General features: G+C 35.0%; 2 protein-coding genes and 1 pseudogene across 3 annotated transcripts; 1 reads left to right on the top strand and 2 right to left on the bottom strand.

Annotated features, from left to right (window-relative positions):
• Positions 1–8,959: 8,959 nt before the first annotated feature.
• On the bottom strand, positions 8,960–10,370 carry LOC140177157 (uncharacterized). Its single transcript, XM_072209967.1, has 4 exons — positions 10,292–10,370; positions 9,838–10,207; positions 9,584–9,775; positions 8,960–9,413 (listed from the first exon to the last, which is right to left on the bottom strand). Exons 1-4 carry the CDS (start codon positions 10,368–10,370, stop codon positions 8,960–8,962), a joined length of 1,095 nt encoding a protein of 364 aa, XP_072066068.1.
• Positions 10,371–12,382: 2,012 nt separating this feature from the next.
• Positions 12,383–20,350, bottom strand: LOC112748486 (PRA1 family protein A1). 2 transcript variants are annotated; one of them, XM_025796728.3, is made up of 8 exons: positions 19,897–20,338; positions 18,659–18,699; positions 18,491–18,569; positions 17,769–17,855; positions 17,606–17,694; positions 17,436–17,507; positions 17,209–17,333; positions 12,383–13,047 (listed from the first exon to the last, which is right to left on the bottom strand). In XM_025796728.3, the coding sequence occupies exons 1-7, from the start codon at positions 20,052–20,054 to the stop codon at positions 17,230–17,232; spliced, it is 630 nt and encodes a 209-aa protein (XP_025652513.1). In that variant the 5' UTR covers positions 20,055–20,338; the 3' UTR covers positions 12,383–13,047; positions 17,209–17,229. The 2 variants fall into 2 exon arrangements, with proteins under 2 accessions (XP_025652513.1, XP_025652506.1); XM_025796721.3 differs by lacking the exon at positions 12,383–13,047 and adding an exon at positions 16,457–16,713 and having other exon boundaries at positions 19,897–20,350.
• A 444-nt stretch (positions 20,351–20,794) lies between these two features.
• LOC112727129 (CBL-interacting serine/threonine-protein kinase 12-like) lies at positions 20,795–21,868 on the top strand (annotated as a pseudogene).
• The last annotated feature ends 2,543 nt before the right edge of the window (positions 21,869–24,411 follow it).

The following is a 24,411-nucleotide window of genomic DNA, read 5'->3' as shown; positions in this document are numbered from 1 at the left end:
ATTATTTTTTTCGATTTTAAGACGGATATATATGATTTTTTTTATAATAATAAACATAATTATTTTTGGTTGAGTTTAGAATGTGTTAAAAAATTATTTAATATACAATTTTATAATTTTAGATATGTTAATTAATGTATACAATAACACTGTTGAACATTAGCCTAACAGTCACATTTGCTTTATGACAAACAATGTTTTCTTTTTCTTTGAGTATAAGGAGATTTTTATTTTGGAAAAGTATATGGAACAAAAGGTTACTAGCCAAAAATTAAACAAAATCAAAATTTAAAATTGATTAAGTAAACCTAATTGAAACCTATAAAAATCTTCATCTTTTCTCTCACATTAACCTACCCACCTCTAACAATCACACATACAGACTTCTTCCATTCTTCCCTCCCACCTCGAATTTTGCTTCCGCAAGCTCAAGTCTTTTCCGGCCACCACCCACCGCGCTGCTGTCAGAAAATCAACAGGGGTGTGTCTCTTCACCTTCCGATTCTTCGGATAAGAGAAATGGGTTAAAGTCAAAATCTAAATTTGACTCTGTTTCATCTAGTTCTGGTTCTTCCAATGGGTCTGAAGAGAGTTCATTGCCTTCAATGTTCAAACCAGCGAAAAAGGGTAACAATAATAATAACAAGAACAAAGTGAAAGTGAAGAATTCTGGTTCGGCGTCTTCACCTTCTCTTTCGCCACCTCGAAGAGCGGGGTGTTTCTGGTGCTCTCCGAGGAAGGATTCGAAGAAGAAGAGCAAGGAGGTTGATTGGAGTGTTCTTGGTTGGCACAAGGATGATGAGTTGCTTTCGGATTTGGGAAGCTTCTCGAGCAAGAAACAGCTGAAGATTCTTAAGAAGGCATTGAAGGAGGAACAGAAGATTAGCCGCATCATCATCACGATGTTGCTCTCTGTGTTTTGAGATATTAGGTGTCGTTTTAATGATTAAAGAGACCGCAAATTACACAATTATAGAAATATAAAAAAAACATTTATTTAGTATGAAAAAAAAACATCCTAATACTTAATAAAAGAAATATACAGTTATATTTTAGCAAAAATAATTAAATATCTATAAAAATTTTTTAAAAAAATATGAAATTCTTAAAGAAATAGAGACATTCACATTTGCAATATAAAAAAATTCGAAAAATATATAAAAAAAATCCATTTAGTATGAAAAAGAAACATTCTGATACTTAGCAGAAGAAACATTCATATATATTAACTCGTAGAGATTTCGGATTCACCCAAAGATATTTGGCTAATTTTTTGCTAATACCCTTTTGGTTTCCTAGCATTGTTCTTTTATTTTATTAGTTTTGTATGTGTAGTTCAAAAAATTTGTTTAACAACCTTGTTTCTGGACTTTACTCTAGAAGAAATGCTATATATATTGAGCTGTTCCCAAACCAATACAACAAAAGAGAATCAATTTTTTCTTATTATTTGTGTTAAAAAAATATTTATGTTAAAAAAATATAAGCACAAATTTGATGAATTTTAGATGTGTACTAAAAGTATTTTATATGTTATCTTAATATTTTGGATATCTTAAAAAAATATTTATGTAAAAAAGATATAAACACACATGTGTACCAAAAGTATTTTATGTGTTGTATGTCTTATTATTTTATATGTGTTATGAATAGAGGTGGTAAATAGAAAAATCCGACCTACTCCGTCCTGCCTCACCTAGTGAGGTGGTCCTGAATTTCTTTTCCGTCTCGTCTAGCGGCGAGCTGGTGGGCCAAGTCCGTCAATTTTTTTTCAACCATTAAATATTAAACAATATATATAATTTCACAACTATTTCAATAAATTTATAATTTCTAAAGACATAAAAAAATTATAATTTTTAAATTCACAAACATTAAAGTCTTTATAATCATAAATATGTAATAAACATAATTATAAACCAAGTTGTTTGAAATAAAATAATAAAATCAATATTGTCCAAAGCAAAACAAATATTGTCCAAAATATATAATTAAACATCTTCAAGTTTATAATCAATCAAACATAAAACATAATTCAAAATATAACTTAGAACATTTTCAATTATCATCTTCATCCTCTTGTACATCAATAACATTATAGAAATTTGTAAAAAAAAGACCCTGGCCAAAAAAATGCCTAGCCCGGAGGGAACGTCCACCCCGTCCCGTCGAAACCCACCAAAGTCCACGGATTAGACAATGCGGATTAGACGAGCTTTTTAAGTTTGGTTGTCTCAAATTTTCAATCCAACCTACCTTTTTGACAGGTTACGCGGACCGGTCCAGTAGGCTACGCGGACCAATCCGATAGACTTTGACCTATTTGTCACCCCTAATTATATATATATATATATATATATATATATATATATATATATATATATATATATATATATATATATATATATAAACACAAACAAATTAATCACACGAGAAATACCATTAACGATTTGAAATGTTAATATAATGTTAAATATCAATTTCTACTAATGTCTATGATAGTACATGTTCTTTGTGAAACTAAGGAATAAAATAATTGAAGTTGCAGATTTTGTGAAAAAAAAAATCCTAAATTTTTGTAAATAATAAAAAGTAAAAATAAAAAACTTAAATAAAAAACTAAAACTATACATGAATGATTATTTACTTTGTCAAAAGAATAAAGAATCGCAATTATAAACTACATAATAATAAAGAAAACTAAAATACAATAACGAATATTAGTAGTTACACATAAAAGTAAAATAACGTGAATAGAGTAACTTGAATGACTAATTTTCTAAAAAATGTAAAATATAAAAAATAGTTACTTACCGATGTTAAATATTTGTATTTTTTAAATTTAAATTAAATAAAAATATTAATAATTGTTAAAATTTAAGAAATATAATTAAAAAATTCAAAAATAATATAATAAAATTATTAAATTTAAAGACTGTTCTTGCAAGGATACTGGTATCGAGCTATATGTTGGTTCCTTGTTGATCGAGGTGAGCTCGGCGACCTTGGTTGGGTAGGTTGTATCCTCGTGAACTCGGACCCAAGCATGGTACCTGCAAAAAGGACTCCGACGCCCAAGTCAGTGGAAGAATAAACTAAATAAAGGATATAAGTGATAGTAGGTGTAGTTCGAAGTATGTTGTGTGTTTTTCATTCAAATCCTAGGCCTAGCTTTATAACCTAGTCTGTTTGCTTTGTAGTCGGTTAATTTCTGAGATTTTTGGTTGATAAGGTCCGAGATCGTGGTGATTTGAGTCTGAGATTGAGTGGGACGTTCTGAGTCCGAGATCTATGGGGAGTGATGTTTTGGAATAGAGCCGTTACGCCGAGGTATTGTTCGGTTTCGTCCGAGATTATGGAGGTACAGTACACAGCCCCCAAACTTGACTTGGTGTGGTTGCAGCAAGTTGTGCTTTTTGTTGGGTTTATACCTCGGCGTTTTGAGGTGATATATTGGAGCCCCCCAAGCTCAATGTGCGTTTTGGACTGTAAAAGAAATGGGTTTAAGAAAAATAAAAGTAGATTTAAATTTAAAAAGGTTTTTGCCTTGTAAACTGGGCTGCAATAAATTTACACGCTTAGCTATAATGGAACCAAACCGTTTTGCATTTGGGTGCATAATTGTTGCTATTTCAACTTCCCATTAAAATAGTGGGTTGCAATTAAACCTGTGTCGTTTTCAGAACACAAACTTTAGTTTGCAAAAAGGTTTCGATAAGTTCTCTAGATACATGTCTTACAAAGGTTAGTTTTCTGTCTTTTGGTCTCTCCTGTTTTGTTTTATTTCTTCCTTCTTGTTAATCTCCAAAAAATGGTCAAAGAGAAGGAGAAGAAAAAGGTGAAGGTTGTTGAAGTAAAAAAGGAGAATCCTTATCATTGGGTTCACGATGACGTGAAGACTCGTGCTTCGTCGTTTTGTGATCCTGAGTCGCTTCGTTTTATAGATGTTCCAAGGTTTGTTAGGAGTGGGTCTAATATCCGTGTTGAGCTGCTCCCTTGTTCTAGCGAGGAAAGGGTTTGTGAGAAGCGGGGGGACTGGAGTTACTTCTATATGTATGTCCCCTGTTTGACTGAACTGCATGTGAGGTTTCCATTTTCAGATTTTGAGTGTAGGATTTTGACTCAGTTGAACTGTGCCCCATCACAGTTACATCCGAATTCGTGGGCTTTTCTGCGTGCTTTCGAGGTCTTGATGGTTTTTCGGGATTTTCCCCTTTCACTGAATGTTTTCTTTTCCTTGTTTCAGTTTAAAGGGGTTCGTAAGGGGTTATGGGTTTGTTTAAGTAGTTTCCTGGTCGTTCCCTCTTCTTGTTATATAAATCCTCTTTTAAAAATTTCAAGTCAATATTCGTCAAGGTTCGGTATTTGGAGTCTATATATCCTTTTTATTTAGATGGCGAGATGATAGAAGAGTTTCCTTTGTTCTGGTGCTCGGAACCTTTACAAATTCTTGAAGTTAATGAGAGAAGTGAGGAAGAGGACTGTCTGTTAGAGTTTCTTATTGAAAATTTTGCTGTGGGAGAATGTTTGTGTATTCCCAATTTATTGAAATTTGAAGCCGAAAATGACGTTAAAGGACTGGAATTGTACATAGGTAACTCTGTTTTTTTGTGCTTTTGTTTTCTTTAGCTTCGTGTTTGTTGACCTTGTATTGTTTATTTTTTTTTTTATATTGTAGGTAGCAGGTTGCCAAATCTGAATGCCGCCAAGTTCCAAGCGTATTTGAAGAAGAAGGGTGAGAAATGTGTCAGTGTTTTTGGTGCTGTGATATGCTTTCAACGTTATTTAGAAATATGTATAGCTAGGATGAAAGCGATATTGATTGATGCAATTTTGAACTTCTTGATGTATAAGGTGGTCGGCCTCGTTAAAACCTGTCCGAGTAAAACCCTTCTTAGGGAAAAACCTCGTGATCAGGAAAAAGAGTACCTGGCCAGCTCATACTTACATCGAAAATTCAACTATAGTAAATTTTTAGGAATGAAATATTTCAAGTGTTGGGGATGGGCATTCCTTCTAATGTCTCTAGGCAGTATGCTCCTTTTCCGATGACTTTAGAGATTCGGAAAGGGCTTTCCCAATTGGCGGCCAACTTCCCATGTCCTGGTGGTTTTTGGACTTCCTCCATTTGTCGCAGGACCAAGTCTCCTTCTCGGAGTGTTCTCGGTCTTACTCGTTTATTATACTGTCTCCTTATTGTTGCTTGCGTTGCTTGCTGTCTTAGTTCGTCCAGGCTTCATTCCTCATGTATTAGGTCGACCTCGGTCGATTTGTTATCTGAGTTGTCTTGTTCATTGAAGTACTCGGTTCGACTCGATCCTTTGCTAATTTCGATTGGTATCATGCAGTCTGCACCATATACCAGTCGGAATGGGCTTTCATTTGTTGTTGTGTGAGGTGTTGTGTTATAGCTCCACAATACCTACGGTATGAGCTCGGCCCATTATCCTTTAGCATCTGTTAACTTCTTTTTCAATGCTTGCAAGATGACTTTGTTAGCTGCTTCTGTGAGCCCATTGGTTTGTGGGTGTTCGACAGAGGAAAAATGGTGTTTAATATGCAGGTCTGTGAGATATGATGCAATTTTTTATCTATGAATTGTCTGCCATTATCAGATACAATTTCTCTAGGTAAATCAAATCTGCATATGATTGACTTCCAAATAAAATTTTGTACCTTTTCGGCTGTGATTTTTGCGAGAGGCTGCGCTTCTACCCATTTTGTGAAATAATCGATAGTTACTAATAGGAATTTTACCTGTCCTGTTGAAATTGGGAATGGTCCGAGTATATTCATCCCCCATTTGTGAAATGGCCAGCTGAAGTTTGATGTATGTAAGAGTTCGGCCGGGTTGTTGATAAGCGGTGCACATCTGTGACACGCGTCGCAACGTTGTACCTTGTTTTTGCAATCTTTTCTCAACGTAGGCCAAAAGTAGCCTGCTCGGAGTATTCTCGTAGCTAGGCTCCTACTTCCAGTGTGGTTTTTGCAGATTCCATCATGTAGCTCGTTCATGGTGGTTTCTGCTTCTGCTGGTCCAAGACATTTCAGAAGAGGTCAGGAGATACCTCGTTTGTATAGGTCGACTCCCAATAAAGTGTATTGGATTGCCTTGTACTGAACGTCCTTGGGTTTTTACCTTCTGGTATCTCTCCGCTTTTCAAGTAGGTAATGAATGTTTTTCGCCAATCTTCATCTTCCTGTGAGATGCTAAAAACAGATTTTGTATCTAAACTTGGTTCTGTTAGTGTAACATGGTAGAGCTTATCTATTTGATCAGTTATCATATGTGTGGCTAATTTTTATAAAATGTCAGCTCTATAGTTTTGATCTCTAGGTATATGTAGTATTTCAAAATTTTGAAAAGATTTCATTAGGGTTTTGACCGAGTTTAAATATTTTTCTAAAAGTGTATCTTGTACCTAAAATTGGCAGTTTACCTGTTGTACAACGAGTAGTGAGTCGCAGTGTACCGTTAGGTTGGAGATCCCTACTTCCTTGGCCAATCTCAAGCCTGCTAGTAAGGCCTTATATTTGGACTACTTGTTTGTTGCTTGAAACAGGAATTTGATTGATTGTTCGGCTTGGACTCCTTCGTCGTCCTTTAGGAGGATTCCTGTCCCACACCTATTTTCATTTGATGCTCCGTCGACATATAATTTCCATGTTTTGAGATGTTCTTCTTTGTTTGTGAATTCTGTTATGAAGTCGGCTAATGCCTGAGCTTTGGGTGATCCTCGTGACTGATACGATATGTCGAAATCAGAGAGCTCGATTACCCATTTTGTCATTCACCCTGCTAAGTCTGGTTTTGATAATATTTGTCGCAGGGGATGACCTGTCCGAACTATGATCGGATGTGTCTCGAAATAATACCTCAGGCGCCGAGCAGTAATTACTAAGCCAAATGCCAGCTTTTCTATTATTGGGTACCTCAGCTCAGCATCATGTAAGACTTTGCTTACAAAATGCACTGGATGATGCTCTTTCCCTACTTCTGTTACAAGAACAAAACTAATAGTATTAGTGAAAATTGAAAGAAATAAAAATAGTGGTTTACCTTGTTCTGGCCTCTTGAGTATAGGTGGTGATCCTAGGATTTGTTTGAATTCTACAAATGCTTTTTCGCATTCTTCTGTCCAGGTGAATTATTCTGATTTTTTCATGGTTTTGAAAAAATGGTAGGATCTTGCTGCTGCAGCTGGCAAGAATCTCGATAAGGCTGCTAGGCAACCTGTGAGTCGTTGTACTTCTTTGATTGACTTTGGTGACTGCATGTTTAAGACTGCCTAACACTTGTCCGGATTTACCTCTATACCTCGGTTTGTCAACAGAAATCCGAGAAATTTTCCTTTCTGTACGCCGAACGTGCACTTTTTCGGGCTTAGTCTCATGTTGTAAGCTCGGATTTGTTGGAAAATTTCCTGTAAGTCGGCTTCGTGTTGTTTTTCAGAGCTAGACTTGATGACCATGTCATCGACGTATATCTCGATATTTTTTTCCGATTTGATTTTTAAATATTCTATCCATCATTCTCTGGTAGGTTGCCCCTGCATTCTTTAGGCCGAAAGGCATTACCTTGTAGCAAAAGTTACCTTGATCGGTTACGAAAGCCGTCTTATCTTCGTCTTCTAGGTGCATTTGTATCTGGTTGTACCCAGAGTAGGCATCCATGAAACTCAGTACTTCGTAGCTAGAGGTGTCGTCTACTAGTCTATTGATGTTCGGCAATGGATAGGAGTCTTTTGGGCAAGCCTTGTTGAGATATGTGAAGTCAACGCACATCCTCCATTTTCCCGAGCTTTTTCTGACCATAACTACATTTGCTAGCCATGAAGCAAATCGAATTTCTCGGACGAACCCTGCATCGAGTAGTTTCTGTGTCTTTTCCACTGATGCGGTCCTTTTTTCGGTGCCTAGGCTACGTTTCTTTTGTCTTATAGGTCAAACATTGGGGTTTACCACTAGCTTGTGGCATATGAAATTTGGGTCAATCCCGGGCATGTCAGCAGGGGTCCAAGCAAAGAGGTCGGCGTTGGCTCTTATTATGTCTTCCAGATGCTGTTGTTTTTCTGCAGAAAAAGCGGGAACCGATGTTAGTATATCGATTTGTTTCTCCTAGTTTTACCTTTTGCATTTCATCTGTTGGGGAGGGACGGCTATTGTTGTCCCTGGGGTCCATTTCAGCAAGGTTTGGAATGCTTTCCGAGTTGTATACAGAATTGATCCTCGGGATTTGTTCTTGTGTGATTTTCTGTAAACTTGCGTTGCAGCATTGTCTAGCTTCTTTGTGATCTGCGTGAACCGTTGCCACTTTGTTATAGCAAAGGAAACTTGACACACAGGTGTATAGTGGAGACTATGGCCCTGACAGTAAAGAATCATTGTCGGTCTACATTTTCTTCCTATAGAAAAGAATTACTTCGTTGTAAGTATAGCTCCAAACCAACAAACAACTCTCACATCAAATTAAATATAGTTTTGTCACGAGTACAAACCCCAAATGAAAATTAACCGAAGTATTTAAACCTCAGATCGTCTCACAAGGAATTGAATGAAGTGAATGATTATTGGCTATGGAGGGACAAGGGGGGTTTGATTTATAAAGGGGCAAAAAAATAAATGGACAAGAATTTAAATGACAAGAAAAGTAAATCAAGCGAGCAATTAAAGAAAGCAATTAATAAAGAGAGACATCCATGGCAAGGGTTGAGAATATAGGCTTTCTATCCTAGTCATGCAATGATTAATTCATCCTATTTTGTCAACTCCAAAAAATGGAAGAAGGTATCATGTCATCTTCACATATGGAGAACGTCAAACAAGACTAATCAACCATACCACAATAATGACAAGAATTTATCTTATTGCGTCATTTCGGACGATAGAAGAAGGTATCATATTATCCTCACACTCTGAGAAAGTCTAATAAGACTAGCTAATCTCAATCCGAGAAGAGTTAAGGGACGGACGCCCCAAAATGATATTTGTATGGGCTAACACAATCTACTACCAAGAACTGAATATCTAGTGTTTTGTAATTTGGTGGTTCTCCCAATGTTGTTCTTAACCACACATAATTTGATATGGGGACTCTTTCACCCGAGAATCTTGCCAATTCCCCTCCTGATGGTTGTAATGCTTTATCACTCAGCTGCATCTTTTTGAATGTAGAGTAGAATAAAACGTCAGCGTTGCTTCCTGGGTCGAGCAGGACCTTTTTTATCGTTAACTCCCCCATGTGCACCGAAATTACCACTGGGTCGTCCAAGTTTGGTGTTTGTGATTTGTAGTAATTATATTTGAAACTAATAAGGGTGGTGGAGATTGGGACGGGCAGGTTTTGGTGAGCCCCTCCATCGTCATCATCGCCTGATAACTTCATTTCCTGGCTGTGCTGGTAATTCCTCCTCCTGCGAAACCCCCCGATATGTAGTTTATGACTCCTTTGGAAGCAGAGGTCTCTACTAGGTCACACCAAGTTCCTTCTTCTTTGTGCTTGGATGTGAATTTAGGCTTGTGTAAGTCTACGGCTGCCTCCTTGCGATTCCTGGAGCTAATGTATTTGTTTAGTAGTCCCTACCTTGCTAATATCTCCAGTAGGTCCTTGGCCACTACGCATTCATTAGTGGTATGGCTGAACTTTTGGTGGAACGCGTAATGTTTGCTTTTGTCCACGTATTTCTGATCCTGGTATGTTCCCGCCTTGACTGGTGGCTTTATGAGTCTGTTGTGCAGTATTTCTTTGATGATGTCTTCTTTTCTTGTGTTAAACCTGGTATAAGAATCAAATTTTGGTGTTAGTTTAAAAGTTTTTTGGGATCCTTGTGATGGGACTTGCTTGGCCTGTCATCTTCCTTCCAAGATGATGGTCTTTCTTTTCTTCGTGTTTCACACAAATCTTCTATCTCAATTTGTCCCGTGGCCTTGTCTCGGAATTCTTCCAGTGTTTTTGGCTTTGCTACAGCTATAGCTTCCTGATATTTCTCGGGTTGAAGGCCGCTTTTAATCGCGTGTAGCTGTACTTCTGGGTTGAGGTTGGGGATTTCCATGGCCGCTGTGGTGAAACGAGTCATGCAATCCTTCAGGCTCTCATGCAGCCCTTGCTTAATTATGCTGAGGTAATCCGAGTCCCTCACATAGATTTTAGATGCTGCAAAATGATTGAGAAATATCTTGGCAAACTTATCAAAGCTAGTTATAGACCCTGCATGCAAATTGAAAAACCATAATAAGGCAGCTCCATCTAAAAAAGTAGGAAAGGATCGGCATAAAATAGGATCGGAGTTACTGTTGAGGAACATCATAGACTCGAATTTTGTGACATGAACTTTAGGATCTCCGACTCCCTTATATGGTGCTAGGGTCATCGGGAGCGCAAAGTTCATGGGCATTTTGAAATTCATTATCTCCTCAGAAAACAGATTGGCTCGTTATCTCCCAGTTTTTGGGGGTCTCCCCTGTCTTTGCATTAGACTCTGACTGATGCTCTTCATGTTGATCAGCGTTTGTCTTTTTGCTGTCCGTTTTCTGATCTCCATTATTTTGCATTGGCGCTAACAGTTCGTCCATCCGCTGATTTTCCGCCAGGAGGGCGACGTTGGCAGCCATGAGGTCAGTGTTAGTCCGGGAGGGTTGCTGAGTCTCCGAATGATCAGTCATAGTGTCCCTCCTGCAAAAAAAAAACAGATACAAAATGGACGCAAATGAATTATAAGGATTAAAATAATTGTGGGTGAAATTAAACTGTTCGGGCCCCACGGTAGGCGCCAAATGTTCTTGCAAGGATATTGCTGCTAAGCTATACGTCGGTTTCTTGTTGATCGAGGTGAGCTCGGCGACCTTGGTTTGGTAAGTTGTATCCTCGTGAACTCAGACCCAAACGTGGTACCTGCAAAAAGGATTCCGACACCCAAGTCAGTGGAAGAATAAACTAAATAAAGAATATAAGTGATAGTAGGTGTAGTTCGAAGTATGTTGTGTGTTTTTCATTCAAATCCTAGGCCTGACTTTATAACCTAGTCTGTTTGCTTTGTGGTCGGTTAATTTCCGAGATTTTTGGTTGATAAGGTCCGAAATCGTGGTGATTTGAGTCTGAAATTGAGTTGGACGTTCTGAGTCTGAGATCTGCGGAGAATGATGTGTTGGAATAGAACCGTTACCTCGAGATATTGTTCAGTTTCGTCCGAGATTATGGAAGTACGGTACAAAGACTAATTAAAAAATAAATTTTAAAAGACAATAATATTTTCCATATTCTTTGTAAATAAAAGTGAAAGAAGCGTAAGCATTTTTTTGTACGGAGCGAGTCACGGACAGTTGCTACGTCCTCTTCTAAGGATAATAATTAGATGGAGAAAATGATGTCCTTGTATTGGCATGATATTGATTAATTAATTAATGTAATCAAAGTTGTAATATGAAAAAATCGGTTGGTTTATAGTTTTCGATTTTAAGTGTTTATTTATCATTTAAAAAAATGCTAAAACAACAAAAAATTTCCGATTATATAGTCCAGGTAATTTCTATTAGATATATTTTTGTTTGCCAATAAGAATCCCACAACTCTCGTCTAAAAAGGTGTAATATATCTACTTGGTTCACTTCAAACCGAAAATTATAAGTCGATCGATTTTTCTAATATTTACAACTTTGATTATATTAATTAATTAATACATCCCAACACGCGTACATTAATTCCTCCATTTATGTTGTCGTCCTTAGAAAAAAAAAAACGTTTTTAGCGACTGTATGTGAGTTACTCTCCTTTTTTTCCTCATAAAATTAAGTTAACAACAAATTTTATTATCTTTAATTTGTTATTTTATGTTAATTAACTTATCAAAGTTACTCTAGCTCCAGTAATAACCTCTATGAAAGCTTCCACACTTTTTTATGAGATCTAAAAATTATGAACAAAATTGTTTCTGATAAGAAGGTAGATTTGGACATATAAAAATAAAAAATATATATTTTAAAAAGTGTTTTGTCTGATTTTAGTTTTTAGACCTTATCAAGAGGTATCGACTAAATTTGTATAAATAATCTCAATTCGAGTAGTAGATATAACTCCTTTTTATAGATTATTTTTAGAATTTAGAGATCATACTCAATAAAAATATAAACAATAATAATTATAGAAAACAAAGAGTAAGAAATAATAAATACAAAAATATAAAGAATTGAAAATTATTGTATTAAAATATGTAGGATTTGACAAGTGCTGAATGAAAATGATAGAATTTAAATAACAAAAAGAAAAGTCATAATTAAAATTACTAAAAAGAAAAAAGATAGAGTATCCCATTACTTATATGAATTTGTGACTTGCGTTTCTGGACGTTAATGTGACTAAAAATTTTAGAGTGAATAAGTGTGTGAATGCATAGAAGTTCTTCTAATTTATTGTGTGAAACCTTTAGAAGACTTGAAGTAACAATATTCTGCAATAAGTAATATGTACAAAGAGACACAAATTTGAACGAAAATAAAATCTTCTATTGTGACTCCTCATTCCCCTTTACAATAGATGCAGAAGGCCTTTTATAGGCAACCAAATAAACCAAACCACACAATATACATACTCAAGATTCTAAACTTAAATTACCACTAATAGAATTATAATTACCACTTTATCTATTATCACTTACTGACCTTTTTTGTAACTTATCTTTATCATTTACACCCCTTCTCAAACTCTTGACTTCCAAAAGTTGGAGTCTGAGTTTGTTTCTAAAATTATGAAAGAGTGCCAAGGAAACTGGCTTAGTTAAAAGATCAGCAACTTGCAATACTACTGGGATGTGAACCACAACTAGCTGCTTCTTCTTGACTTTGTCTCGAACAAAATGAAGGTCCACTTCAAAATGCTTGGAACGGCTATGAAGAATCGGATTAGCCGCCAACAACACAGCACTCAAGTTATCGCAAAAGATGGTTGGTAGGACTGAAGAAGAGATCTTAAGATTTTTGAACATATTTTCGATCCAAGTAATATTAGCCGCTGCATCTGCCAAACACCTGAATTCCGCTGCATCTGCCAAACACCTGTAAAAGTACTTATTTTAAAGTTGTAGCATTTGGATAAATAACTCAAAAAATAATATTTTTTTTACAGAAGAGAATGAATATTAAAATAACGATGATAACAAATAATTTTCAATATTAAATGTTGATTTTACATAACCTAATCACTAATATTGTGTATGATATGGTAGGTGAAAATAAAAAATAAATATAAAATGTGTGTCAATATATATTTTGTTGCTGTTTTTTATTTTTTTTACTCCTATTAGAACTCTCTTCTCTTTTATTGAGGTCAAGAACTTGTTATAATTAACTATGAAAATAATAGCAAGCTATAAAATCAAATATGAAAAAAAAATAAAATTAAAACTGAAATTTCATACCACAGTTAAATACAAATTTAATAATAAAAAATAGAATGATAAAATGATAAAAAAAAATACTTAGAAGGAATATATATATATATAGTAGGTATTTCAAATGCAATATTGTGTGAAAATGGTGATGGAGGATCAATACTTCCATCAGATGAATCATTCCGTGAGTATGGTGATGTTTAGAACATTGTGTGAGAATGATGGTGCAATTATGATGGAAGGCCAGTGCTTCTAGCAGACCTTGCGTAAAAATGGTGATGAAGGATCAGTATTTTTCACAAAGTGAAGAAGGGAAGTAGATTTTTTTGTTTTGAAATTAAATTTTTTTTAAGTAAGTGGTAGAATGACTTATCAAGAAGTAGAGAAGTCATATATTTCTACTTTTTCAAAAAGCTGCAAATTAACTTTTTGAAAAGTTAAAAGTTTTTTTTAAAATTGTGCCAAACACACAGATTGTGACTTTTCATAATCCAAAAGTAAAAAAAAAGTAACTTCTACTACTTCCCAAACGGGCTCTAAGTAGTTTCTAGACTTCTTTTTCATTTGTTTTCTTAGTTTTTAAATCAAATTCTTATATTTTTAGTAAAATTTTAATAACTAATGATATGTTTGGAGTTGTGTCAGAATAATTGTGTTTTCAGGATATAATTAAGCAAATCAGGGTAAAATTAACAAGAAGACTCTTCCGAGATAAGAAGACAGAAGGTGGAAGAGCTACTCTACAAGTTATTTAATGAAAGACAGAAGACTCTTCCGAGCCTTGATCGATTATGCACGAGAGAAGAAGATCAAAACTTCGACTACTATCAAAGGATTCGAGACTTTGAGGTAAAAGAGGTTCTAAAGTGGATGAGAAATGGTTGGACAGTAAGACCCGATAATATTCCGATTGAAGTTTGAAGGGCTTTGGAGAGAAAGACATCAGTTGGTTAACTAAGCTTTTTAATGAGATTTTAAAGTCAATAAAGATGCTAGCTTAGTGGAGAAAGAACACATTGGTAACTATCTACAAGAATAAGGAGGATATACAGAGTTGCGAAAACAATAGAGGGATCAAGCTCATGAGTCATACCATGAAGTTATGAAAAAGGGTGATAGAATGAAGGTTGAGACAAGAGACACAAGTAACAAGTAATAGAGAACTAATTTGATTTTATGCCATGCAGATCCGCCACTAAAACTGCATATCTGTTAAGAAGGATAATGGAGATGTACGTAGTAATAAAAGGATCTACATATGGTGTTTATTGATTTGGAAAAAGCGTATGATATGGTGCCAAGGGAGGTTTTATGGAAGGTTTTGGATAGGAAGAGAATAAGAATCGCATATATTCGGGCAATTAAAGACATATATGATAGGAGTACAACTAGTGCGAAGACTCAAGGTGGTGTGACAGAGAAATTTTCTATTGGTATAGGATTACACTAGGGATTATCCTTAAGGCCATACATTTTCATATTAGACTTGGAAGTATTCAAAGAGCATATCCAAGAGCATGTGCCATGGTGCATAATTTTTGCCGATGATATCATCCTTATGGAAGAGTCAAAGGAAGACCTAAATAAGAAGTTGGATTTATGGAGAGTAGCTCTAGAAGTGTATGGTCTGCGCATAAGCTGTAGTAAGATAAAATATATGGAATGTAAGTTTGGCAACCGAAGGAAAAACCCTAATACAGAGGTGAAGATTGGAGAAAATATCCTATGAAAAGTTAAAGTTTAAGTATCTTGGGTGCCTCATACAGAATAATGGAGAAATTGAACAAGATGTAAATCATAGGATTCAAACAGGTTGGTCAAAATGACAGAGTACCTCTGGTTTTATATGTGACAAAAAAGTGTCTTTAAAATTTAAAGGTAAATTCTATCGCACGCATATTAGACTGACTATGCTTTATGGTACAGAGTGTTGGAGGCCAAAAGAGAGCACGGACATAAGTTAAGTGTGGCAGAGATGAAGATGTTCAAATGAATGAGTGGTCATACGCAATTGGATATAATAAGAAACGAAGATATAAGAGAGAGAGAAAGAGAGAGAGAGTTGGAGTAGCACCTATTGTAGAAAAGATGGTAGAATTGCGTCACAGGTAATTTGGACTTATGAGAAGAAAACCGACAGAAGATCCAGTCAGGAAGATGGATGAGATAAAAGATGGATAAGAAGTGAAAGGCAAATGAAAACTTAGGAAGACCATCCATAAAGTGATCAAATAAAATCTACATATAAACGGTCTCTCCATAAATATGATCAATGTCTTTGTTTATTCCATATAGCCGATCACACCTAATAGGACAAGGCTTTATTAACGTTGTTATTCAGTTATTGTATGTTTATTTCTATATTTCACTTCAAAAAATTGTAATTGTTTTAAATAAATTTATGTTTTTATCATTATAAAATGTCTGTATTTTATGTAAAAAAAATTGTGTTTCTATCTTTTTCTTCGGTTTATTTTTTTATTCTTCTTCTCCTTCATAAATTTTAAAAATTTACAAAGAAACAAACCAAAAAAATAAAGAGAAAACATAGTATTAATAAAATTTTAAAAATTTACAAAGAAACAAACCAAAAAAATAAAGAGAAAGCATAGTATTAGGAGTAGTAAAAGAACCAAAGTTGGTGAAAAAGAAAATATTAAAAAAAGGAGAAAAATGGAGAAAAACATGCCGAAAGTTGAGCATGAGTAATACTTGGTTGAATTTAATTACAAAATTGACTTTGTTACTCAACATTTCTGATATAAAATAAGGGCTGAATTTCCTTACTTGCACTATGCAATTTAAAAAATAAAAAATAAAACGAAAAACGTTGCATTCCTTTTATTACTTTAAACAAAGTTCTATCCCAAAGTTGAATGACCAACTAACTAATCACAAGTCAGCCTACTCCTACACGATTCATTTAAGCCTGGAGTCCTACTAAAATTAACTATAAAAAATATGGTTTTTATTTTGGTATGGCTAGAAGGAACTTCTTTGCTTCACTCAAAATCCATTTGGATAACATTATTTATCACGTCACAAAAAATTTAAAACTACTGAACAGAATCACAGAAACACAAGACTCTTGTCATATTATGCCACTAATTTCTGGAGGCAATTGAAGATAGTGACACTTATGGATGTTCCTGTTACATGTCAAGCTTATAGGCAGTATAAATGTCATAATCAACAAAGTAAACACATTCTAACCTATATGGAAAGTGGAGGGACAAAAAGGATTCCTCACAATTTACAATCTATTGGCAACCTTACCAAGAAGGTTCCATCTCGGCTAAAGGAAATAATGTTGATCGAAAAGCAGCAATACCTAAAATGAGATTCATAGATAGCAAGTTGTACTCAGTTATGCAATCAGCATCAACATCAGAAGTAGATAACAAATTTGAAATCCAATTGGAAGAATAATGCTATTTCCAAAAACCAAGACAAAATACCACAGCATTGGACTTAAAACCCATGTCACAAGCTTGCTGCTAAATTCAGATTCATCACATAAAAATGATATCAAATGATTGTATAGGCCAAACAGCATAAAATATCTAAACCCTCTTTACATAAGCAAGCTTCCCAAAACTAAAATCAACATTTCCAGTAGTAAGACTGTAGAAGGTAATGAAACACATGGAAATGATCTATTCTGCAGTGCAAACTCGAGAGGATACTCTTTCATTATAGCTTCTATGCAACACATTTGTTTCTCAATCACTTCCAGGGAGTTGTACTTTACAGATTAACATAATTTGCAAATGCACTAAAAGAACAAAGTACACTATATGCAAGTGAAAATCCAGAAAGCACTTACATCGAGAAAACAAACTGCAAACTACAGCTCACTATAATTGCGCCACACTGCACGAAATTCTTCACGGAAAGTGTTTAGTCGTGCTTTCAAGTTAGGTGTTCGGAAGCTTGCATGCAGGATGGTGGCTGAACAAGAGCAAGAATGAGCAATATTATACTAAATAAAACAAAATGCTGGACAAAGTGCTGGGAAGTATTAAATAGTAAACTTTTCAGTATGAGATGTACCTAGAAGACCAATAGCAAGTGCCCATGAAACCATTAGGAGACCACAGGAAATAAACCAAAAGAAGAAAGATGCTGCAGAAGAATGGGTAGAAAAGTTACATGGATTGATAGAACCACCGTGAATAGTACTGCTCATAAAATCTGACCTCTATTTCAAAGAATTCAATTACCAGCAGAAAATGTCAAGACAAACACCCAACGTGGCTGACCACATATATAAATTGCTCTCCTAGCCGATGGACGTCCACGGATAACAGGCCTGGAATTTGACTAGTCAGTAAACCCACAGCAAAGTCTACATATCTTAAAAGGATAATAACAACAAAAACATACGTAAGGGGAGGTCTCATCTTGGCTGCTAAATGTGGCGAGAATTGCCTGACAGTTCGTGTAACCTTTTCACTAAAAGTACCTGCAAAACTGCAATTAAAATTATGAATAACGCAATATCAAAGATAAGTTTTATTACTAAGAACTAGATCTGAGTACAATTAGTCAAGAAATGAAAGAACCACATGAAGAATCTTAGTGATATATATATAACAAAGGGCTACTCAGAAAAATGGTTTGAGCAAGCATAATGATGGTGCTAAATGCAAAACATCTAGAAGTAGAAGTGAATAATTGCAAGCTAAAAAGAGTATAACTGCTTTTCTTATTTAGATGAAAATATTATTCATCTACTTCAGTTACCATAAAACTAAATAATATATTGTTCGTGTGCAGACTTATGATTTATGTATTCAAGCACAAACCTCAATGTTGATGATGCAATATATTACATGCCAAAAAAATCACATTGCCAAATTTTCACTCAACAAATACCATAGGCCACTAGTTTGTGCAAAGCAATATGTACAAAAATCCAACTTACATGAAGCATCTTGGTTGCATAAGTGCAACAAGTTTCTAAAATAGCAACAATATCACAACTGATATCCACTTCAATAGTACAACACCATAAGGCTAGGTTTTTCTTTTAAACTGGAATCAATTTAATCAGCTCCAACCAATGATGAAATGTGGTATCAAAAGTAAAAAGATGTATCACTTACCTGTCATTTAGAAAAGCAGTGCTAAGTGCAGTAAGAATGGCAGCAACTATAGCAAGTGGCCTCCAAAGAAAACCCAATACTACAATTCAAAATTTGAATGTTTAGACAAGAAGGGGCAGTAGATCAATTGGAGATAGCGAACAAAAGATATTCATTATGTTAACTTACTCAGAACAGAAACAATCCAAATGAAGTAGTTGGTCCGATAGCTGCACATACAAACATAACCGAAATTATTTAATAGAGGGGTGGGGTGAAAATTATATATTCAAATCAGGTTTTCTTCTGTTATGTAGGGATAAATGAAAAAACAAACAAGTCCACCCCAAATCTAAGTGTTATGCAAGCTTCATGGTTGGGTACAGAACAGATGAACTGATGGTGAGTGATTTCATCTTTGCAGTCAATGAATTATCTTGGAAGTCTCAAAAAATTAAATAGATGACATACGTGGGAGAAAAAAATACTTTCACAAAGTATTACATTTATATCCTCTGTTGTAAACTCTCTTCTCTTCTAATAAAATTCCTTTTCTATAAAAATAAATTATACATTTCTAGCTACTGTAAGTTTTGTAACACAAACAAACACTACGTTTATTTACTAATTATCCAGTTTCATGCATGGACCTTGAGGATGTTTAATATATTTCCTTCTTTTGATTATTAATGACAAAAATGTCACCTTATGTAATTGTTCTTTTCAAATATCATTGTTTCGGTCTTATGAACTTATGACACGACCATGTCCTTGGACTAGTGATTTGATCACACTTTCTCAATCAGAGATTTTGACCTTGAGATTTAAGGTAGAATTAGTCCAGAATCCAAGTTGCTTCAACTATGAGCAGCAAATACTGGGATTTTACCATTTCATTTCCTAAATTTTCTTAATAGTGAAAATAATAGGAGAACGAAGATATCATTTTGATAATTGTCACTTAAATGAAAATTCTCCCTTTCCAGCAAGAAAATTTGCCTCATAAAGGAAGACATTTCTTCCTTTACTCTTCGTTTTCTTCCTTCATGAAGGAAGAATCACTCTTCCTCAAACGTAGCATCCAAAAAAAAAAAAAAACACAAAACTATCCGTCGAAGCATCACCTACTGCCTTCCTTCATCCATATCCTCGGAACTACGAAATCCAAATTTGATCAAATATATCAATCACGGAGAAAATTACAGAGTCATGCCAAATCGAGCATTTCAAATTTTCAATTAATAAATATTGCAAGGGAAAGAAAAGGAATCAAATTCAGCACCAAACATAAAAGATAATAGAACCTCAAACAAATTAAAAAAAAAACTATAGCTCCATAAATCAAATCATTCGATTGCAGTTGTATAGATGGAAAAAGAACAGAGGAAAGCAACAATTTCAGTGATTGGGGAAAAATTGAAGCGTACTAGTAAAGATTGCATTTTAGGCGGCTATTCCACTTGGCATAGGATCGAGGAACGGTGAATCGGGAGAAGAATTCGGACAGAGGGCGCGGCGGCGACGACCAATCTACTTCGCGAAGAGCATCGACGAGATCCTCCGCAGTGACGTTCCCCCAATCCATGTTCCTACGATTTTCCTCCGACGCAAAACCCTAGCGAGAAAATTCGTCGCAAATTGAGGGAAAATCGCAGCGTGGCTGAATGAATCTTTTTTACCCCCTTCCCTTCCTTTCTCTTTGTGTGGTGGAAAGAAAATGAGGATTTTATAGTTTTATAGTTTTATCTGTGTCGGGAATCCGGGATGGTTTCTTTTAATTTCTGTTAGCAATGAGGGATTGGTGTTTTGATCAGTAGAAAATGAAAGCCGAAGCTCTTCTTGTTATTGTTGCCACTCTCGACTCTTGGCACGCTCTCCTCCGAGTCATGTACTTTTAACCGTTTTACTTTGAGTGCTTTGGTTAACTTTCATTTTTACCGTCCTCACACAAACTCATTGGTAGGGGACTACCTAAATTGGATTTTCTTAATTTTTTTTCACTTAACGGGATTAGGGGGTGCCATTAGCACGAAATCCAATTCCTCAACCAAAACCGGACTCCATTATGACGGATAATTGAGTATAATTAGATCCGACTTGATTAAATTTAATAATAACTAGCTTGGGCATTAGTTCTGAATAGTGAAATATAAATTAATTTAATTATCTAATTATATATATAAAAAATAAATAAATTTATGATCTTTTAAATTTTTGACAATATATTCTTAAAATTTAAATAAAAAAATTTTTTGACTTTTATAAAGAAAAGATAATTTTATTCTTTTGTTCATTTGTCTCTCACAGATCAAATGAAACCAGCTAATGTGGTTGTATCGTTGTCCAGGTGCTCATTACGGAAAAGAAGCTAAAGTTTACAGGATAAAAAGGTCAAAAATATGAAAATGACGTCGTCAAAGGCCGCTTAAAGAAAGACCTCGCTCGAAAGTACTTCCAGCAACTCATCTCTGTTGTCTCCTTCTACCACAACAGAGGTGTCTTCTACCACGGGCTATTTACCTTTCTATGATCGCAACATTATGGTTACGTATAAGAAGATCTATAAAGGTGAGTTTTGTTGCCCGAGGTGGTTTTTTCTTGAATTGTCCAATTTTTTGCTAAGCTTCTTGATACTAATCTGACAAAAGAAATTCCATTTCGGACATCATGGAGAATCGCTGGTTCAAGAAAGGCTTTAAGCAGATTAAGTTTCATATTGAGGATGACAATAAGGTGGTGCAGCATGTTGCTGGTGGTAGTAATGATGTTTATTCTTTTTTTGATTTGTCAGAAACATATGAGTTTGAGACTAAAAAAAGTGGGAAGAGGAGGAGGAGGAATGCTTTTGTTGCCACGGTTTGAGTTTGAATGTTTGATATCATATTATTTTCCCCTAGTTTTGATCTCTCTGGCTTATTTGAGGAGAAGGGTGACAAGGCGAGGTTTATTTTCAGTGCGCCGGTTTCTAAGATCGTATCGAAATTAGAGGAGATTGCTTAGTTGATGAGCTTCACAGTCAGGAAGAAGGACTGCAGAATAAGCTTGGAAGGTTCCAGAAAAGGAGTGAAGGGTCATTGACCATTGCTGCTGAGATTTTTGAGTTGACGCTTTCTTTGGTTGTGGTGAAGGTGAAGAAGAAAGGAGGGAATAAAGAGGAGTATGAGAGGTTCTTCATGTATAGGAACCTTTTTGTCTGCAAATTTTAGCCTCCTTCCCGTAACGGACATGCACCGAACAACGTTACAACCACATTAACCAGTTCTATTTTATATGTGAGAGGCAAATGAACGGAATGATAAAATTGTCCTTCATTTGTGAAAGTAAGAAATTTTTTTGTATTTAAATTTTATCAGAAATGTATTTCTCAAAAACTTAAAAGGTTAGAGACATATCCTTTAATTTTTTCTTATACATACAATTTTACAAAGAGTGTTAAATTATGATATTTATTTTGAGTATAATTTGATGATGTATTGTTCTTATTTTCTTATCATATATTATTTACGTAATTTTTTTAATTTTATATTTTTTTCAAATATTTTAAAATTTTATTTTCAATTGGATATCTAATTATTCGAAGCGATCTAATCCAAATTTAATCGGTTCAAAATGATTCAGATTCACTCACAAAAAATTTTAAATTTGAATCAACCCAAACAATTAAAATTTAATCAGCTCAGTTTTTAATTTTTTTCTGAATCCAAACCAACTCGAGTTGTAAACACTTCCAACTAATTGGCTTTAATTTCCTTGTAATTACGATGGGATGAATTTTGTTACCACTAGTAAACTACTGACGTATTACCTTATTCTTTTATGAATTTAATTTTTTTACTAACAATATAACGATTAAAGGCTCAATTCAATTTTTGTTTATTTTTTCAAGGAATAAGATGATATATCTATTAAAAAATGAGAATTCCAGCTCCATTCATATTTAGTGTAAGACAACACAACACTTCCATTCATATTTAGTGTAAAACAGGAAGCTGCCTAAACCCTTTACTCACAATCGGCCACCATGAATAGGAAATTCACAGTTTGCCAAAATTATAGAGAAGCTCGTAGAACCAAAAGGGAGAGGTCACCAGAACAGGAATGACAAAATCCCAGGGAGATAAAAACTGTCTCCCGAAATATTGAGGACGAGGATCAACTATAGTGATCAACGTGATCAACGGGAAAAAGATGCAAGAAAGGACCATATCTGCACTTAAAAAAGACCTCTGCGCATGAGCTATCGCCTCGGGAAAAGTTTTCGATCCACCGAACATAACCTTCCATACGGAAAACATTGTCAAAACGGAACTTTGAATGAAGATTCCCCCTTTGTTATATCGGCGAAAGCGGGTACGGGGATGGTAAAGCGTATACTGATAGATACATGATCTGACTCTAACATCGTTTTCAGAGGAGCATTTGATAAGTTATGGCTCTGAAGTGAAAATCTACAAAACTACCTCAGTAGAGTGACTGGCCTTGGCAAAAACTTCATTGATAAACCATTATTTTATGATTTATATTGTGTTTAATTGAGTGGTTTTATCAAGTCTTTCTCCCACTTATTCATATGATTAGCATGATATTACAAGTCCTTCCCAAAATTGTTCTATGATTGAAAACTTACTTCCTAAAGATCTTTTAATTGTATATTTTTATTCTCCTTTATACCATTCGATGCCGTGATCTGTGTGTTAAGTGTTTCAGGCTTCATAGAGCAGGAATGGCTTAGAGAATGGAGAGGAAGCTTGCAAAAATGGAAGGAACACAAGAAATTGAGGAGATGACCAGCGAGAAGTGACGAGGGCGCATGACTCACGCGTCCGCGCGAAATGGAAAAAATCACACGAGCGCGTGGATTGGAATCTGCACGATGACGCGAATGCGTGGACGACGCGCACTTGTGGCACGGGAAAACGCTGGATGACGCGAACGCATGGACGACGCGGTCGCGTGACGTGCGCGATCTGCATAATTTGCAGAAATCACTGGCATGGATTCTGGGCCGCATTTTAACCCAGCTTTCGGCCCAAAAACGCAGATTAGAGCCAGGAAACATGCAGAGACTAAGGATAATTCTCATTCCGCCTAATTTTTTTAGTTTTAGTTTTTAGATCTAGAGAGAGAATTCTACCTCTTCCTCTAGGTTTTTTCTTTACACTCATAGTTTAGGATTTGAAGGTTTAGCTTTGGTTATTGAGAAGAGTCTACTTTCGAAACTGGTCATTTTAGTTTGTTTATTTACTTTTTACTTACTCTTTCATATCCTTAATTTGTCCAGTTACAATTGGATTATTTTTTAAAGTTTATTACTACGAAGACTATTTTATTTTTAATTGATCTCTTTGATTATTGTTTATCATGTCTCTTTTTATTTTCCCTCTTAATTTTGTGAAGTCTACATTTATAATAATGGAGTAGTTTTTCAACTTGATTGGGAGTTTATTAAAAGGAGAACCTTGAGTTGGAATACTCAAGAGTCAATTTGTAATTGGATTTATTATTGGTTGAATCTCTAGTCACTAACGCTAATCCTTCCCAAAGAAGAGGATTAGGACTTGTGAATAGAAGTTGACTTCCAACTTACTTAACTTTCCTTTATTTAGTAAAGGATAACTGAGTGGAAATAACTACCAATTACCAATTGATCTTGAGAAAAATCCAACAAGGATAGAACTTCCAACTGATCTTCTCCCGGTCAAGGTTTTTATTTGAATTACATAAATTCTCTGATTTAATTTTCTGTTTATCAAACTCAAACATTTTGGAAAATCTCTGATTAATAAAATAGCACATCTGTCTGCAACTCGTTGGGAGACGACCTGGGACTCATACTCCCAGTATTTTATTTCTAAAATTTGTGACAACTCTTTTCTAAATTGACAAGTGGATTTTTTGCTGGTTAAGAGCTGTACTTGCAACGCTATTTTTCTTAATAATTC

The sequence above is a fragment of the Arachis hypogaea genome, chromosome 2 (genome assembly GCF_003086295.3).
Source record: "Arachis hypogaea cultivar Tifrunner chromosome 2, arahy.Tifrunner.gnm2.J5K5, whole genome shotgun sequence".
Taxonomy (NCBI): Eukaryota; Viridiplantae; Streptophyta; class Magnoliopsida; order Fabales; family Fabaceae; genus Arachis; species Arachis hypogaea.
Note: the sequence above shows the minus strand (reverse complement) of the source record. Positions and strands in the feature narration are given on the sequence as shown.